This window comes from Wickerhamomyces anomalus, assembly GCF_001661255.1.
Source record: "Wickerhamomyces anomalus NRRL Y-366-8 unplaced genomic scaffold WICANscaffold_5, whole genome shotgun sequence".
Lineage (NCBI taxonomy): Eukaryota > Fungi > Ascomycota > Saccharomycetes > Phaffomycetales > Wickerhamomycetaceae > Hansenula > Hansenula anomala.
The window spans coordinates 892,714-910,535 of record NW_017567114.1 but is presented as its reverse complement, the minus strand read 5'-3'; the positions used below and the strand labels follow the sequence as shown (position 1 = coordinate 910,535).

The 17,822-nt window shown below is 32.5% G+C and overlaps 9 protein-coding genes across 9 annotated transcripts; 5 read left to right on the top strand and 4 right to left on the bottom strand.

Moving 5' to 3' along the window:
- Positions 1–25: 25 nt before the first annotated feature.
- Positions 26–1,065, bottom strand: YPQ1 (cationic amino acid transporter; the record flags this gene model as incomplete). Its single annotated transcript, XM_019182192.1, has 3 exons — positions 26–823; positions 876–930; positions 989–1,065. The coding sequence occupies 3 exons, from the start codon at positions 1,063–1,065 to the stop codon at positions 26–28; spliced, it is 930 nt and encodes a 309-aa protein (XP_019037476.1).
- A 695-nt stretch (positions 1,066–1,760) lies between these two features.
- PGC1 (phosphatidylglycerol phospholipase) lies at positions 1,761–2,581 on the top strand (the record flags this gene model as incomplete). The annotated part of the gene is made up of 3 exons (XM_019180564.1): positions 1,761–1,839; positions 1,893–1,933; positions 1,991–2,581. Coding segments are annotated over 3 exons (711 nt in total), but the record flags the coding sequence as incomplete, so codon positions are not given.
- A 691-nt stretch (positions 2,582–3,272) lies between these two features.
- On the top strand, positions 3,273–4,655 carry BEM1 (phosphatidylinositol-3-phosphate-binding protein BEM1; the record flags this gene model as incomplete). The annotated part of the gene is made up of 2 exons (XM_019180990.1): positions 3,273–3,457; positions 3,524–4,655. Coding segments are annotated over 2 exons (1,317 nt in total), but the record flags the coding sequence as incomplete, so codon positions are not given.
- A 204-nt stretch (positions 4,656–4,859) lies between these two features.
- WICANDRAFT_70209 (uncharacterized protein) lies at positions 4,860–5,670 on the bottom strand (the record flags this gene model as incomplete). Its single annotated transcript, XM_019184195.1, has 1 exon — positions 4,860–5,670. Exon 1 carries the CDS (start codon positions 5,556–5,558, stop codon positions 4,860–4,862), a length of 699 nt encoding a protein of 232 aa, XP_019037473.1. The 5' UTR covers positions 5,559–5,670.
- Positions 5,671–5,826: 156 nt separating this feature from the next.
- Positions 5,827–7,245, top strand: MUK1 (guanine nucleotide exchange factor MUK1; the record flags this gene model as incomplete). The annotated part of the gene is made up of 1 exon (XM_019183728.1): positions 5,827–7,245. One exon carries the CDS (start codon positions 5,827–5,829, stop codon positions 7,243–7,245), a length of 1,419 nt encoding a protein of 472 aa, XP_019037472.1.
- Positions 7,246–7,712: 467 nt separating this feature from the next.
- On the bottom strand, positions 7,713–8,621 carry WICANDRAFT_12462 (uncharacterized protein; the record flags this gene model as incomplete). The annotated part of the gene is made up of 1 exon (XM_019180533.1): positions 7,713–8,621. A coding segment is annotated over one exon (909 nt), but the record flags the coding sequence as incomplete, so codon positions are not given.
- Positions 8,622–8,968: 347 nt separating this feature from the next.
- WICANDRAFT_95807 (uncharacterized protein) lies at positions 8,969–10,673 on the top strand. Its single transcript, XM_019186503.1, has one exon. The coding sequence runs from the start codon at positions 9,246–9,248 to the stop codon at positions 10,539–10,541; it is 1,296 nt and encodes a 431-aa protein (XP_019037470.1). The 5' UTR covers positions 8,969–9,245; the 3' UTR covers positions 10,542–10,673.
- Positions 10,674–12,106: 1,433 nt separating this feature from the next.
- On the bottom strand, positions 12,107–12,934 carry WICANDRAFT_64401 (uncharacterized protein; the record flags this gene model as incomplete). Its single annotated transcript, XM_019183727.1, has 1 exon — positions 12,107–12,934. One exon carries the CDS (start codon positions 12,932–12,934, stop codon positions 12,107–12,109), a length of 828 nt encoding a protein of 275 aa, XP_019037469.1.
- A 593-nt stretch (positions 12,935–13,527) lies between these two features.
- On the top strand, positions 13,528–17,658 carry WICANDRAFT_64400 (uncharacterized protein; the record flags this gene model as incomplete). The annotated part of the gene is made up of 3 exons (XM_019183726.1): positions 13,528–13,963; positions 15,173–16,088; positions 16,872–17,658. 3 exons carry the CDS (start codon positions 13,528–13,530, stop codon positions 17,656–17,658), a joined length of 2,139 nt encoding a protein of 712 aa, XP_019037468.1.
- Between the last annotated feature and the right edge of the window lie 164 nt (positions 17,659–17,822).

Below are 17,822 nucleotides of genomic sequence, written 5' to 3'. Positions count from 1 at the left end.
AAATGAGAACTGAAATTATTTCAAACTAATCAGTGATTTCATCAATATCACTATCATCACTATCTTCACCATCTCTATTATACAGGAAAAATTGAACAAAAATGACAAAATCCAAGGATAATGTACCTATTGAGCCAGCCAACCAACTTGATTGGACCAATAAGAAATATGGGTCCACGCTGATTGATAAAATGGAGATAACATAGGTTAAATTACCCAGACATGCACAAAGGAAAAATAAAAATGAAATACCTTCACAAGATTTTCTTTTAAAATTTAATAAAATTTGAGGCATTCTTGAACCTAGATATAATATAGCTGATAACCAACCAAAGAACTGTGCAAGGAAATCAAATTTTAATTCATCATCATCATCACCATCTTGGTCCTGGTCAGGATTATATGAAATGTACCAACCAATTATACCTGAAAGTATAACGAAAAAAATCAATGAACTTTCAATCAAAGTTCTCTTTCTTGATTTCTTATTTGATTGCTTTGTGTTTGAAACACCACCTTGTTCCAGTTGAGAGTATTGAATAGATGTAGTTGATTGAGATTCTTGATCACCTAAAACTTCATCAAATATATTTTCAGATAAAGGATTAGCTGGAGATAAATGAACAGGATCAACTTGAGACCCATCACCGTATAAGAAGATCTGACCTAGTAGTATTAGATCAGCAAGGGTATAGTAAATTGCCAATATGATCATTGTTGGTAAAACATGTTGTAAAATAGCACCAAGGACATTAAAGACATCACCAGCTAACCATAAAACGACAAATAACAAAGATAAACCTTCAGAGGATTTTCTGACGTACTTTGATGGTGTTAGTTTGAAAAGCCAAAGAGATCATCATATATATACATACATTTTCATATATCTGGGGAACAAACACAATAATCCAAAAACTTATAGATATAGACCTTGAGTCATAATTAGTATAAACTGATAGAAACCTTCTAACCAAAAGTCAAGACATACCCTGTGATACCACTGATGGCCTTGTTGTCCAGTATGACATCGCTGAAATGCGGTGAGGCATGGGTACTATTAGTCATTCTATATCCTCTTATTCAATAGTCAAACGAAGTCTTTATTAAATTGATTTCAGTTGACTTTTTAATTTGCGATGAGTCTCGACATTTTTTTTTGGAGGTAATATTACGTAATGGATTATGTCATCTGAAATAGGATTATATAATATATTATGTAATACTAATAAGCTTAAAAGAGCTTTTAATAGTGATGAAATGGGTTTAATTTGAGATTAGATTGGATTATTTTAGCGTGTTTTAGTGGTTATGATGAGTATAAAATAGTCACAGACACAATTAAATATTCTTTTGGAGATATTCTCATTAAACAGAGTCATAATTCCATCAAATTACTCTGATCTCATCAGCCATAACCACGATCCACTTGCTGAGTTTTAAACCATTGAGCATGGACGTCAAGTAACACTTAATTTAATTTCCCCATACAAAGTAGCCTCAATTAATGCCCAACAAACTAAGCCTAACATCATGATAACATAATCTCTAACCTACCCCTGACTAATCTCTTATCCAATACGAGGCCATGTGCCATTTAAACCCGATCGAGAAGTAATAAATACCCATCAAAATTCCATTTTCCTTAAATATTTCACAGCAGAATCAGATCAACAATGTCTACTCCATTAGTTATTGCTCATAGAGGGTATGTAAACATAGTGGCTAGACACATAAGATCACAATGACTAACAGAACCTAGATATAAGGATAAATATCCAGAAAATACATTGATCGGTTTCAAAGGTGCCGTTGATGCTGGTGTTGATGTATTGGAAACTGGTGAGTTAAGGTCTTGAGATCTTTAAGAAAGGAGCAAACTAATTCGTATCAAGATGTCCAAGTTACAAAAGATGGTGTTGTTGTGATTAATCATGTATGTACTTTCTTCCATTCCAAGGTGGTAAGGAGCTATATACTGACCAAGATTCAGGATCCAACTACTGGAAGAGTTTATGATAAGGATCTAGTTGTTGCTGATTCAAACCTTGATGAATTGAAAGACTTGACAAATAAGAGTGATCCAAGTCAAAAATTTCTAACTTTCCAAGAATTAGCAGAATGGGTTATAACTCAAAAAGATGGTTTGAAGATAATGTTGGATATTAAACCATATAATAATAAATTAATACTTGTCAAGATCATTAGAGATTTGAAAAACGTTTATAATGATTTGACATTTTGGTATGATAAAATTATCTTTGGGTTATGGAGATTAGACTTTTATGAATATGGTGTTGTTACTGGATTGATTAAAAATTTCGAAATCATCAACATTTCAATATCACCAGTCATTTCAAACACATTGATTGAATATTCACAAACCGTGCCAAAAGGTTTCAAATTGAATGCAATTTCAATTTTGGATGTTTCTTCATGGGCTAATGATTTTGATAATTATAGAGAAACCGTTTTGAAACCAAATAATATTGGGTTATATCTCTGGACTGTTAATTCTCCAGATGATATTAAAAAATCACTAGCTGTTAAAGTTGATGGAATGGTTACAGATGATCCTGTTCAAGTTATTGCAGAAATTAGATTATTTCAACAAAAGGGAGTATTATACGAAAAGCCTAAACCTTTCACACTCAAGAATTTAAAGATCCAAACGTTATTTTTCCTATTTCGTGTTTTCGAATTTGTTGTGGTCAATCAATTGACTGGTTATAGAGTTGTACAATTTGTCTTGTCAACATTTGCTAAATTTGTTTTAAATCATTGATTGGTTTAATTTATTTCAGTTATTTCAGTTATTTCCTTTATAAAACAGTGGCTTTTAAGGCCTTTTTTGATACACATGTTCATTTCAAAACAAAAACATCACCAGTAAATTACAATCTTAACCAACTTCAACTAATTCAACTTCTCATTAATTGGTTAATTAATCATTTAAAGCCTTTTTCATTAAATTTCTCTTAATTTACGCGTAAATTTGAGCACTAACAAAATTCATAATTAAAATTCGCGAAATATTTTTTTTATCGAGTGTTTTTTTTTTTAGATGAAACAAGTTGAAATTTTAGTGTTGAAATAATCGAAAACATCAACAAATTCACAATTAATTAGACACTAAAATGATTAAAGGATTGAGAAAATCATTCAAGGAGAAATCAAAATCAACTCACTCTTCAATCTCTTCCCCCAAATCATTCAATGATAAAAAATCTTCAATATCCTCAGCTCAAGAAATTCAAATAACAAATAACAATTTATTACAATCTCCTAAAAAAGTTATAAAAGCCCTTTATGATTATAAACCTCAAGGTCCTGGAGAATTAGAATTCAACAAAGGTGACTTCTTCCATGTCATTGGGAACGAAGACGATCCTGAATGGTATGAAGCCACAAACCCTTCCAAAAACACTAGAGGAATGGTTCCTGTTCCATATTTTGAAGTGTTTGGTAAAACTAGACCAATATCAAACAGGGTGAACACTACATCATCCACTTCATCACCACCAAGATCCAATAAGAAACTATCAACGGATTCAATGCCAACTTCAAGATCTTCAAGATCTTCATCAAGTAATATGCTTTATGCTATTGTACTGTATCAATTCAAGGCTGAAAGGTCTGATGAATTGGATGTAAACATTGGAGAAAATATCATATTGTGTGCCCATCATAACTATGAATGGTTTATAGCCAAACCTATAGATCGATTAGGTGGTCCTGGGTTAGTTCCAGTTAGTTATGTTTCTGTTATTAATATCTTGACGGGGAACTCAACGGGGAATGATGTTGTTGATGATATAAATGGTGCTAATTTACCCACTGTGGATGATTGGAAGAATAAAAATGCTAGGTATAAGGCAAGTTCGATCCCATTAGGAAATGTGGAAGAGGATTCTACAATCCCTGTGCAGCAGGAACAACAAGATGGTCATAGAGAATCCAGGGCACAATCTCAATTCACTTTTGAAAATGAGACTCAAGTTGATGAATCAATACCATATATCGTTGATGCCTCTGTGGATTCTTTCAATGTGGATAATGGGAGATATTGGTTCCATGTTAATGCAGAGTTAAATAATGGGGAATCAAGATCATTATGTCGATATTATGAAGATTTTTATGATTTCCAAATCAAGTTGTTGGAATATTTCCCTAATGAAGCTGGACGTCAACAACAACAATCCAAGAGAATATTACCATTCATACCTGGTCCGTTAACTTATGTTACTGATAAGATTACTAAAAAGAGACAAGTTGATTTAAATGATTATGTTAAAGAGTTGATTTCACTACCGAAATATATTTCACAATCTAATTATGTTAAGAAATTGTTTGAAACAAGACATGAATATGATCACTTGATCGATTCTGATAATCAATTTGTTCAATTGGAACGGAATAAAGTTGTTAATTCTGGGTATTATGAAGATGAAGATCCAAATAGTACAATAGTGAAGGATGAATCAGTAAAGACACTTAATGCGGAGAGTGGGTACAAGATCAACCATCAACAGCAGGGCACTCCAGTTAAATTGAAGTTTTATTATAGGGATGATATCTTTGCACTAATGATTAATAAAGATGTATTGTTGGATGAATTACGTGAAAAGATTCGTACAAGGATATATGATGACGATGATGATTATGATGGGAAGAATGACTTTAAAATCTTTATAAAGAATAATGATGATGAACCTGGGAAGGAGATTTTATCAAATGATGATGTTTCTCATGTTTTGAAGAATAAATTAAAGATTATCATTGATGATGAGTGAAGGAGAGAACGAGGACAAGGACTGTATAAATCTACTGCTAATGATATTCAACAAGTGTATGTGTAGCTTTTAATCTATATCCATTTCATCCGTGAGTGATGGGTTTGCATTATAACTTGTACTATTTTGATCATCATCATCAATCATTAAATCATTATCATAATCTTGGATTTCATTAGTCAGGTCAATCTCACCAGAATAATCATCAGGCAACATTTCAATCCTATCATCGTGTTTCAAATGGGTCACACAATCATTAAAATACCAATGTTTCCAATGTTCATAAATGTATAACGATGGAGACTTTATATATTTCATCAAACTCCAATACCTCAATATCTCATAATCATATAAAATCTCATCATTCGTGATATACTGATCATGATTCTTTATATTATACCTATTCTCAAACAACTTACGACTCTTTAACCGATCATAACTAAATTCAACTTGTTTTGAGTCAACACCAGGTATACTGATTATTGAATTTGGTATTATCCAATGAGCACTATCCTGATTATCTATATCGATATGTTTCGATGATTCTAGGATATCTTGGTCATCCTGGTTATTTATTAGGAACTCCTCGATGTCTGGGATGTATTCTTTATGTTTTGAAGATGATGGTTTTGGTTTTGATGCTGGTGATGCTGATGCTGATGATAGTGAAAGACCTTCGAAATCGTTGAGGATTCGCTGTCTTTTGATGTTGAACTGACGGATGTCGTCGATTGTGGGGGAATAGGATCTTTTGGCTGTGCTGGTCATAGTGAATTAATCATTTAATTAGTTTATTCATTAGCTAATTAGTTGATTTAATATTTGTTTAATTCCATTTTATAGTGCAATTTTAATTATGTCTTTTTTTGACAGAAAGTTTGACTTCCAGAAATTTCTAAAAGCCACCGATTTAACCAGAATTTGAAAGTGAAGGAATAAAGAGATTTGGTGATTTAATTGGTGATAGTTTATTGGTAATTTTATTGGTTATTAGGTTATTAGGTTATTTATTTCACTTATTGGTTAATTGGTTATCATGTTCCATACGCCACCAATAGACTCTTCTTTCAAAGACGAATCAACGAAAGAATCTTATTCAGACCCATTGCACACGATAATCAACCAACAACCAGCTGATAATAATGAAGGTAATGATAATGACGATGAAGGACTACCTCAGGAACTACCACCACAATTAAATGAACTAATCACCATTTTTTTAAAAGATTTGAAAACCCCAAAATATAACAAACCATTAACTCCTGAACAATTATATTCAACTTTCCAAACTTTTTACAAGAAATTCCACCAGAGAGCTGAATTGTTTGTTAAAGGTTCTGTTTATTATAAAAAAAGAATAACTAGGATTGAATTACAAACAAGAAATGAGATTGCAAGTGATAAGAAATTTAATAAAACCATTGAATTGAAAATAAGAAGATATATTGAGATTGCAGAGGAACAAATATGTATTGAACTATTTGAAAAATTGTTTAATAAATTCCCTAAAGATATCAAGATAAATTCATATTTAATTGAAAAATTATCAATTATTAAAAAAATTAAAGGTATTGATTATAATGTCTTGCTTGATATTGCCAAAATTGAATTTGATCAACCAATAATTAAAGAAATTTCTCATAAGTTCAATGAACTAAACCATTTCACTACACCATGTTCCAAATTAAAAGTATTGATCTCAATACATTCTTCAATAAATCAATTTCTCAAAACTCAATTATCAAATGAATTTGTTGATGGAGATTATTTCTTACCTTTATTAATCTATTTAATCTTGATCAATGAAGATGATGTTGATTTTTATTCCAATTTCATATATATCAAAAGGTTTAGACAAGATTCATTACTGGTTGGTGAATCTTTATACTGTTTAACAAATTTCGAAGCTGCAATTACATTTATCCAACATTTAGAATTATTAAATGATGGGTTTGATTATTCAAATTTAACTCAACATGAATTAGACTTCTTGAAATTAAAACTTTCTTTAGAAATTGATGAATCAATTGATATTCATATTCCATCAGATGGTCATATTTTATCAAATTCCACAGATGGTATTAAATTAATAAGTTCTGCAATTGATAGTTCTTTTAAATCAATGATGCATAGATTTGGTTCATCGAGTATAGTACCGACCCAAACAAATGAAATGATAGATGAAGTTGAACCAAGCAATGATGGGTACAATCCAATAAATAAACTTGTTGGGGTGATGAAATGGAGAAGTAATACACCAACACCACCTGATAATGGTACAGTTACTAATCGCTCAAGATCAAATACATTGAATAGATCAAGATCATCAACTTTGAACTCCACGCCTGTTGATATTCACAAGTTTAAGAATAGGAAATTTAAAGATTTGAAAATATCTGAATTGGAGGAATTGTTCAATGATTATTCAACCTTGACGAAATGGTTAGATAAGTGAAGGTACAAAATGAAGTATTATTATTATTATTTATTATGCAGTGAATATTTATCCTTTAAAATGCCAAACCCCCAATTAATGTCCTGATATCTGTTCCTCATTTATGCACCAGGTCCTTTATTTAAAAAATCCAATAAATCAATCTCATCATCATCACTTGACCCATCATTTTGTCTATTCTGTAAACTACCAGTACAATTACTCGAATCCATCTCCACATGAACATGTTCATTATTCTTATAACCATAATCATCAATATCATCATCATCACTCTTTGGATTTTTTTTCAAAAATTCCTCAGGATTCAACCCACTCAACATAGTTGCATTATTTGTCATAATCTCTGAAGATACAACTTGTTGATCATCATCGTCATTAGGTAATTCATATAATGGTAACCATGATAGCCATACTCTCCAAAAAGGTGGTGGCTGTTGCTTTTGAGTCATGAATGGTGATTTTGGAGTTTTAGAATATGTTAAATTCCATGGTTTTTCACGATATAGATAAACTAAAGTATCCACTGTACCGTTGAAAGGTTGCATGAATGAAACTAGTACCGCAATGCCATAGTTGGATTTTAATTGTAATCTTAATGAATTTGAAACTAGTGGGAACATCCATAGGAAAAAATATGCAATTGGATAAAGGAAAATTATTTTAATTTGACGAGCCATAACTTTATATCTTAGTTTCAACTTTTCTTCATTCCCAATTTGTAAATTAATATTAAAATCATTATTATTCCCATTCCCTGATGCTGAAGTTTGAATATTTTCCAATTTTTTCAATTGTGAAATTATATAAAAATATATCGTACAATAAATTATCAAAATTGCCAACATTATACCATATCTTGGCCCCCAACTCAACGCAATTCTATACCAAATGGGACGTTCAGGTAAATAACACCATATATCCAACTCCACGTATCCAACATTATTAATAAAAGCTAAAGAAGCCAATATTGCCGGTCCCACAATACTTAGAACATAGATATAATATCTAATAATGTATAGCCCACCAGTTTGTGTTGGATAGAAAATTGTCAATAATGTATGTATGGCAAATGATAATATAACTAAATCACCACCTTCTGTTGCAAAAGCTGTGAAAAACCCTAGGAAATTTATAGTTCTTGGACCAATTTGCTTTGTGTTTTTAATTAATGATAAAATTGGATATAATAAAATTGCTAAAGCTTTTAAAAAATCAAATATTATAAGGAATATGATCAGTTGATGACGAAACTTCTTTCTTGAAGGGTGTATTGCTAGGTATGTATAGAATGTTATGAGACATGATAATATTGAGATTGATGAAGTTGTTATTGTGATTATCCGTAGAGCATTCAGTTGGTTATGGGTGAATGTCTCTGGAGAGTACCTCATACCTTTATGGTGTTTCTCGAGGGAGGCATAGGATCGTATGAGCAGTGATGATGGTAGGTCCTGGAGTTGAGACATGGTTGTTTAGAGGTTGAGGGTTTTATAGAGAAAAGTGTGTATGTTTTTGAAATTTTTTTTGATGTTCTCGATAAGATGCTCGAAGGTATTACAATACAGTGAGATCCAGGTTGTTCCGAGATGAAATTGGAGAGGCAGGGTGATCTGAGATCTAGTATACTATAGACTATACACTGTATTATGTTAAGACTATACTATTATATTATACTATTAAAGTACATTATGACTATGTCTATTCTCAGATCCAATTACACTGTCACACTCTAAAGACTAATTCATTATTAATTTAATTATCCGGTGGCTCATTCCCCATTGGGAAACACACTCCGATTGGCTGCTCCGGGAAGTGTTACCCTGTGATTACATAAGAGATGACATAAGAACAATAACAAATTCAATTAATACCCGTGAATTTCAATCTTTAATACTGAGAACAATTGAAGATAACTAGTACATCTCCAAACAACAGATGCCATACTATGTAAAGACTGGACTGACAAAAGAACTACACACACTCACTCACCCTCCAATACCATGCCAAATTCTAGAAAGTTATCCGGTCTATATATAGCTAATGAGGATAAATTAAAATTCACAGCTATTGCAGATTCAGATGATGATTCAGATGATGATAATGATCAATTCTTGGATCCAAATTCATTCAATATCCCATCTGGAAGGAAATTCTCCACCATTTCAAGAAGAAACTCAGTCAGATCGAAAATTTCAATAAATGGTTCTGCAAAAGATTCAACAAATATCCCAATAACTCAAGATTATTCATCTGATTTATCACAAAGAACTATAAATGATTTTAAAGAGATCAATATATTGGGGATTGGCTCATATGGTCGTGTTTACCTCGTTGAAGATGTCTATACCAAAAAACTTTATGCTAAAAAGACAATTAAAAAGGCCAAAATTTCAATTGATGAAAAATTATTTAAAACTCATAAAAATGAACGTGAGATTTTATCATCAATAAATCATCCATCTATTGTTAAACTTTTCTATAGTTTCCATGATTACCAAGATATAAATTTCATTTTAGAATATATCCCAGGTGGTGAAATTTTTTATCATTTATCCAAAACTAAAAGATTTAATGAATTTGATACTGCTTTTTATTTAGCTGAGATTTCTCAAGCTTTAACCCATCTTCACAAAGTTGCCGGTGTGGTTTATCGTGATTTGAAACCTGAAAATGTCTTGCTGAATGCTCAAGGCCATGTTGTATTGACTGATTTTGGATTATCTTCATTAGATGAAGTTTGTCATTCAATCTTGGGCACCCCACAATTCACTGCTCCTGAGGTTTTGAAAGGTGAGGAATATTCTTATCCAGCTGATTGGTGGTCTTTTGGTATAATGATGTATGATATGTTGGTTGGTGAAACCCCATTTAGTGGGAATAATCGTGCAAAGATTTTCAATAAAATATTGAAAACAAAGTTAAATATTCCAGATTATTTATCAGAAGATGCTAAAGATTTATTAAGGAAATTAATTAATAAAAAACCTGAAAAAAGGTTGAAGATTGATTCAGATTTTGAAAATTTATCAAATCATAGATTTTTCAGAAAGATTGATTGGGAAAATTTAAGAAATTTGAAACCTCCAATCATACCTGATACTACAGACATCAGTAAAGCTAATAATTTTGATCATGGTTATATCAATCTCATATTGGCTAAAGAGGAGAAAATTCTTGATAATGTGGAAGCTGAGAATGACCAATCGAAAAATGATGAAACCGATCTATTTGATAATGAATTGTTTAATGGGTTTAGCTTTGTTGCATCAAAGAATTTTTTGGATACACACATGTGATTAATCAATTCCAAGATTATACAATGATGGAACACGGAGAGGTACATCAACTTGACCAAAAATCTATGATGTATACATGAAGAAACATCACAGCTCTGCAATGCTTTATCTAGCAGTCAACATGGCATACCAGGAGACCAATTTATAGTATATTCAGCTCTTGAGACTAATGAATATGTCGCATGAAAATTTGGAACAAATAAAAAATTGGAACGATCCAAATTTTCACGAAGATTCAATTCGAAAATTGGAACGATACAATTTTTCACGTAATAAATTGGAACGTTACAAATCTTCACAAATGTGCTTGTAAAAAATTGGAACGATACGAATTTTCACAAGGATACTCTTGAGAAAAAGTATCTATATAAAAATAGTCAATCATCTAAAATGATTATTTCTAGCTTAGATACTTTTTGATCTCTAGTTTTTTTGCATCTAGATTAAAAGTAAATGTTCATGCTACGATAAACCATTACCTTCATGATCTTCTAGTCCTGGTGTAATAGTTGTACCTGCTTCTGTGGACCTTCTAGCTCTTTTCTGCCTGTCATATAGGTATACTTCTACATATTCTTTATGTTCTCTCTTTACTTCACTTGATGGATAATTGTCTTTATAAGTGGCCATCAGCTCCTAGAACAGCTAAGTCATAAGTCAAGGTTATCCTCTCAACAAGGTTTCCCATATAAGAGTACACTTCCATGTTCTAGCACAACAGTTTTCAAAGCACACCCCGATGCGAAACTGTTACATAGATTATAATCAACACAACAACTGATCTTTCCCCACTAAAATGTTATACTAATAATGCTTCAATGGATTTGAATTATTGTTTTCAACCTCTTCAACATCCTCAAAGTCCTCTTCAAGTGTATTCCCTTTCAATTCATCTAAATTACGATCATCGATGTAAAGATTCTTGGGCTGGAAGAAGCATCGTATCTTGGTCGGTCAACCAACCATTATCGCTGCTTTAAGAAGTGTTTTACCTCAAAGACTGTCCTCTATTCACGATAGATCCTATTGCTCTACCAGATATCGTGATCTTAGTCAATTAATCAGTTGTTAAGAAGTTGATACTTTTTCCAAATCTGCTTCACTGTGAAAAATTGGAACGCTACTTTTTTCAGCTAGAGAAATTGTAACGTTCCAATTTTTTTCAGATTCAAATTGTATCGTTCCAATTTTTCACGATTTCGAGCTGTAACGTTCCAAATTTTCACGAAAAAAAAAAGTATCGTTCCAAAAATACGTTTGTTCCGAATTTTTACGTCACAAATATTAACTTATACAAGCTTATCCAAATATGAAAAATAGATAGGTGAGATTATGCAAAAATAGCTCTGGGTTTGAATATAGAAGTTGATGGAGTTGTGGTTGAATCTGCAGTACAATTTATACCAGTGAGATCTGCTAAAATGACCTTTAAGTCGCTCTTTGCTATGGATTGACTATAAAATGGTGATGCAGTTTATCAGGATTCTACTAATTACACATACCAATGTTTCGATGGGGTTAGGCTTACAGTTTGAAATGCATAATAATAGATCAAATCCATCAACCTATTTATCATCATTATTATCATCATTATCATCAGAGACAAGCCTCTCTTGGATATGAACTAATTGGTCATAGTCACCATCCATCAAATGATTCAATAGAATAGGATAACGTCCATCTTCAGATACTTCGTCAGTATAAGAATTGTTAAAGTCAATTATCCTAGCTTCATCATTTATATCCACAATAATATTCCGCAATGACAATGAACAATGTGCTATATTGCAACTATGTAATTCTTCCAATTGGGCTTGCAATTGACTCAAATGTCTTGCTTTCAAATCACCACCACTTTTTATGTATTCAAAAGCAATAAAGAAGCCAGAAAATGAACTAAGATATTCTCCTGTCACCATTGGACCATATGCTATCATTTGTGGAGAGTTGATTTTGCGTTTGGTACCTGTTGAATCTGCAGCTTCCACACTCTTGTTATGGTTTGATATAATTTTGTTGATCTCCACTTCATTTTGATATTTATCTTCAAGAATGTGATCAATATAGTCATCAGCATTATAAAACCTAGAGTCGGTGCACCTTCCCTCAATATAAGCATATTTCTTATAAAAGTGAACGTTTTCTAGATGACAGAAGCTGTACATTTTCAAAACAATATCGTAATCTTCAGCTTGAAGATTACAACCATCATTTTGGGGATTCTGCATAAAGATTTGTTCAAATGTAGACCTTTTCAACAGGATAACCTGGGCTGGGATTTTGTCTTTATCTTGAATGACTTTATAGTCTTTAAAACCATCTGGGACTACTGGAATGTCATACGAAGAACCGTCTGAATCCTCTTGACCCTGAGACTCTTCAGCTGTATTCATGTTAGCAGCATCAGCAGTAGCAGCAATAGTAGACGCGACAACAGTGTCAGGATATGGCCTGGAGTAGAACTTCCCTCTACCATAGTAGAAATATTTTAGTGCTTCTCTGGGCTCTCTGACTATTAGGAGATAGTCTACAGCAGACAACATCAGTTTTAAATACTGGAATAAGCCTATAGTCTTATACACTATCCTGAGCAGAAATTACCATCTGTATTAATTATCTCGATTCTCATATGAGAAATCACAATGAGCTACAAAAAGCTATAAATTAATCTCAAAGAGCTCCTGTCAGAGCAGTGATTCAAAAGGGAGGTAGTATACCTACTGCACATTACTTCCATGAATAGATATGTTACTGAATAAAGGGTAGAGAACTAAGCATATTCTATTCAAGTCTACTATCAAAAGCATCAGTTATTGTGAGCTGCTACGCGCAACACCGGAAAAACTAATTTAATACAGGTCCAGAAATTTGTATTAACTATGGAAAGCTTTCAGCGGCTAATGTTTTGTAAAACTACAAAAGATGAAACTATTACAAAATGACTTTACTTTACACCTAGGTCAACGCCACCGAAACCAGAAGAACCATGTCACTTCCAGACGACGTATCTGAAAAGATGATTTCTTATACAGGATTAGAGATCCAAGAAATGAGAGTTCTCAAGGTCAAAGATATTGATGACGATGACAAGCTAATCTTTCGAACTCATATAAACATTTTTTTCAAATATTTTACTTCACAGCTTAATGATTCCAATTGTTTCACTAGAAAAAAATTGCAGAATCATGTACTCAAGTTCAACGCCAGTGAAGCTAAAGTCGAAGATAATTGGTGGACTCATCAAGATGATTACAAGACTGGTTATAATAATTACATATATGGTGAATTTGATAATAATTCTGCAATTAATTTAGTGGACTTGTGCTTCCATTTTGTGAAGAAAGTTTTAAACACTTGTGATGAAAAATTGGTTACAAGAGAAGATATTGCTGGTGTTGTTGCCAGTAAAATTAACAATGAAGGTCAGAGCCACCATACCTTTCAAGACCTCTTAAAGCTTGAAACATTGATCAACAAAAACTTGCGGGAAAGTCAAATACTTGATGATAAAGAACCGAGAGACGTTTTGGATCCAGTTAGTCAAGATGATATTATCATTTTTTTAGTCTTGTCAAAATTTGCGAAGGAGCCGTTTAAAGAAAATTTGATAAAAACTTTACGATACATTTTGGTCACGTCACTATTGATCATTATGATTTGGTCTTTGCTAAATGCTGTTAAATGCAGTGCTTGCAGTGCTTGCAGCTTAAAATAATCTGGTGGAAGTTGGTGAAATAGCTGATCAATGCAATTGGTGGTCTATGTTTAGCTTATGGAAATGAATTTAAGTATAAGAAGGCATTCCACCCAAGTTGAATCGGGTGCAGTTTTGTAGTAGTTTTGAATAGAGTGAGGGATCTGAGAGAGACTTTGAGTTATGTATATTTGGTAATGTTGTAATCTCAGTGGTGAATACAAATCTTGGATGTAAATAATCGTTTAATGGACTCGAATTCTAGCTTCATTGTGCTTAACAAGTCAGAGTTTACTCTTCTCTAACTGCACTTACACCCATGTTCTGTTATGTTATGGTTCAACAAACGCCCTACCCAATAGTATCAAAGTGTAGGTAAGCACTGAGCCTAATTAAAAGTCTCTGACACATAGCACTAACATCAACAATGATTACCTAATTTCTTACAGAGAAATCCGCGGAAATCCGCGATTTGTTGATCTAAACTATAGGCAACTTTGTAATAAAATAAGATCTCATGTCCTTTTGACTTTTGACTATTGTACAATATAATCCCCAGCAAATGGCCTCAGTGTTTTTTTGAGCTGGATTAGTTAGCAGCATGGTCTATTAATCTTATACACTTCTACCTGAGGAGAAATTACCATATTCAATGATCATCAAGATATGAGAATTTGAGAACTTATCACCATGAACTATACACTAGAGCTATACAAACAACCTCATAGAGTTCTTGTCAGCCCCAAATGGTCTCACGCCCACTTACTGATCAATACACACAGCTAAAAGTCATATATATATATTCGAGTTATAATAGATCACCAGGAATCCTGTTTGAAGTTCTCAAGCTAAACCAACAAAACACAACAAAACACCATGGCTTTTCAATCGACATTTTGGAAAAAGAGTCAGACTCGTCTCATAGGAATACTCCAAGGGGAAATCCCAGTTGATGAAAGAAATAAAATGATGCATTCAAAACTATATGAACGCGGGTGGTACTCAAATTATAGATTTCCAGAATTTAACGCTTGTGTTCAACAATCAGGTATTGCATTAAGTGAATATTTGAATCAGACAAATTTCTTTGATACTTTCATTAATGAAAAACCATTTGATGGCCCACTTAACTGTGGGTTTGTTGACGCTTTCATAAGCTATCCCCCTAGTGTTCAGAAACTGACTGAGAACAAGACGGAAACTTTACCTGATTACTACGTTGACCCTAAAAGCATTCCAATTTTTCAAGAATATGTCATTAGCTCAACTTGCTTCAGTATTGAGACCGGTGTTGGATATTTCAATAAACCAGCTAATTCTACGAGCATCATGATTCATAAACTTATTGGAGTAGATACTAAGGATTGCATACAAAAGATTGAGTATAATTTGAAGTTTCAAAATGAATTTACAGTTTATAATAAATACCAAGTGCTAGATTTTGAAACTTTTCAACAAAACAAGTTTGTGTTGACATTGTCAAATGAAGAGAGTATTTTTGAAGTACTTAAAGCTCTTAGGAAGCTCCCACCAAATGCTTATAAAGAATATAGAACTACAATATCTTTTTGTCAATTGGTTGATAAAGATGGTCGTGATTTTGATTTAACATTGATTAAAGATTTAAGTGCAGATTTAAGAAAAGTTTTGTGGGAATGTTTCATTGGACCAAATACAAAGAATTCCTATTTGGATGATTGGAGGATACAGATCATTAAATCCAGGGCTAGAGTTCATCTTTTGCCAAAAGGATCTTTTAATATATCAAAAAATGATGAAACTTTAGTTGTGAATAATTCACATTCACTAGTATATGAAGAAGCTATTGAAATGCAGAATGGTAATGATTTTAAGTGCTTAGCTTAGCAGGAAACTAAGAGAACCCCTAGTTATAAATATGATTGGTTCACTCAAATTGTCATTACTCTTTGAGCAAACACCAGAATCAACACTATTTTTTTCAGAAAGTTAATGAATTAATATAAAAGACCTTAATGCAGCTAGAAATATTAAATATTGTAACGTCTGCAAAGCTGCATAAGCATCAAGTACTGTTTGGGGGAATTTCAAAGACGGTTTCCATGGATGTGCTTTTCAAATATTTAACAATATATTGATCACTGTAGCGTACAGCTAGCTTCTACTTTCACAAGCATACCTAACCCCTAATTTATACTCGGTTTAATGATAATAATATAGAAAATACTGTCATGTAAATTATTTAATGTAGGAACAACAGATCATTTGCATGCACAGATAGTTGTAATTGTAATCTCAGCTTTGGCGTTGTAAACTACTCTGAAAAAACACCTCTGTTTCTCGAGAGGAATAGCCTGTCTCACTGATATCTAATCCACTCATATAAGTATCATTTCCTCCAGCTATAGTTCACCAAGAAGCCTAATTAATGAACTAATTATTCACAAGCTAAGGCAATAAAACACAAAAAATTACACCATGGTTTTTGGTCAATCATCGACATTTTGGGAAAAGATTCAGAACCCTCTCGTGCAACTCCAGAAGAAAAACATACCAATTAGTAAACGAGACAGAGTGTTGCATTCACCCATACATTCGTTTGAGTACTGTCGTGAATATCCGAAATTGAAAACTCGCATTTTTCAACCACCTTTAAGTTTAGCTCAATGTTTAGATCAAACCAACATTTTTGAAATTTTGAACACTCAAGATCGGTGTTTTGAATTCAATCCGAGTAAATGCGGGATTGTTGATGTTTTCAAAGGCTATATTCCTTCTAATGCTCAAAACTTGACTACGAATAGAATAAGTACTTCAACTAATTACTATAATGTCCGTAAAAACGTTCCAATTTTTCAAGAATATGTGATTTGTTCATCTGAATTTGTTATCAAGACTGGTACTGGTGTTAATGAGGAATATTCCAAAAAACCAACTTCTACTAGTATCATGATTCATAAACTTATTGGTGTTGACACCAAGGATTGCATACAAAAGATTGAGGATAATCTGAAGTCTCAAAATGAATTTTGGGTTTATAATAAACACGAAGTATTAGATTTTGAAACTTTTCAAAAAAACAAGTTTGTGTTGTCATTGTCAAATGAAGAGAGTATTTTTGAAGTACTTGAAGCTGTTAAGAATTTGCCGCCAAATGCTTATAAAGAATATAAAACTACAATATCTTTTTGTCAATTTGTTGATAAAGATGGTCGTGATTTTTGTTTGACATTGATTAAGGATTTAAATGCTGATTTAAGAGGTGTTTTATGGGAAAGATGCATTTATACAATAAGGACTGCATCTTTGGATGACTGGAGGGAGCAGCTCAAATTCAGGACTAGAATTCATCTTTTGCCAAATGGATCTTTCATACCAAATAATAATAATGGTGGTGAAACAGCTTTAGATGTGAATACTCCACCTCCAGTTTACGAGTATTAAAACTCTTGAAATGCAGAATGGCGTTGATTTTGAAAGCTCATAACAGGTGGCATATGTTTATCTTTGGGGTTCTTCAACATGTTATTTGACCTACTTGATCGGCCGCTCAATACATAGAAGCCAGCAGGTGATGATTTTCAGTACAGTAGTCTTGAAGCAGAGAA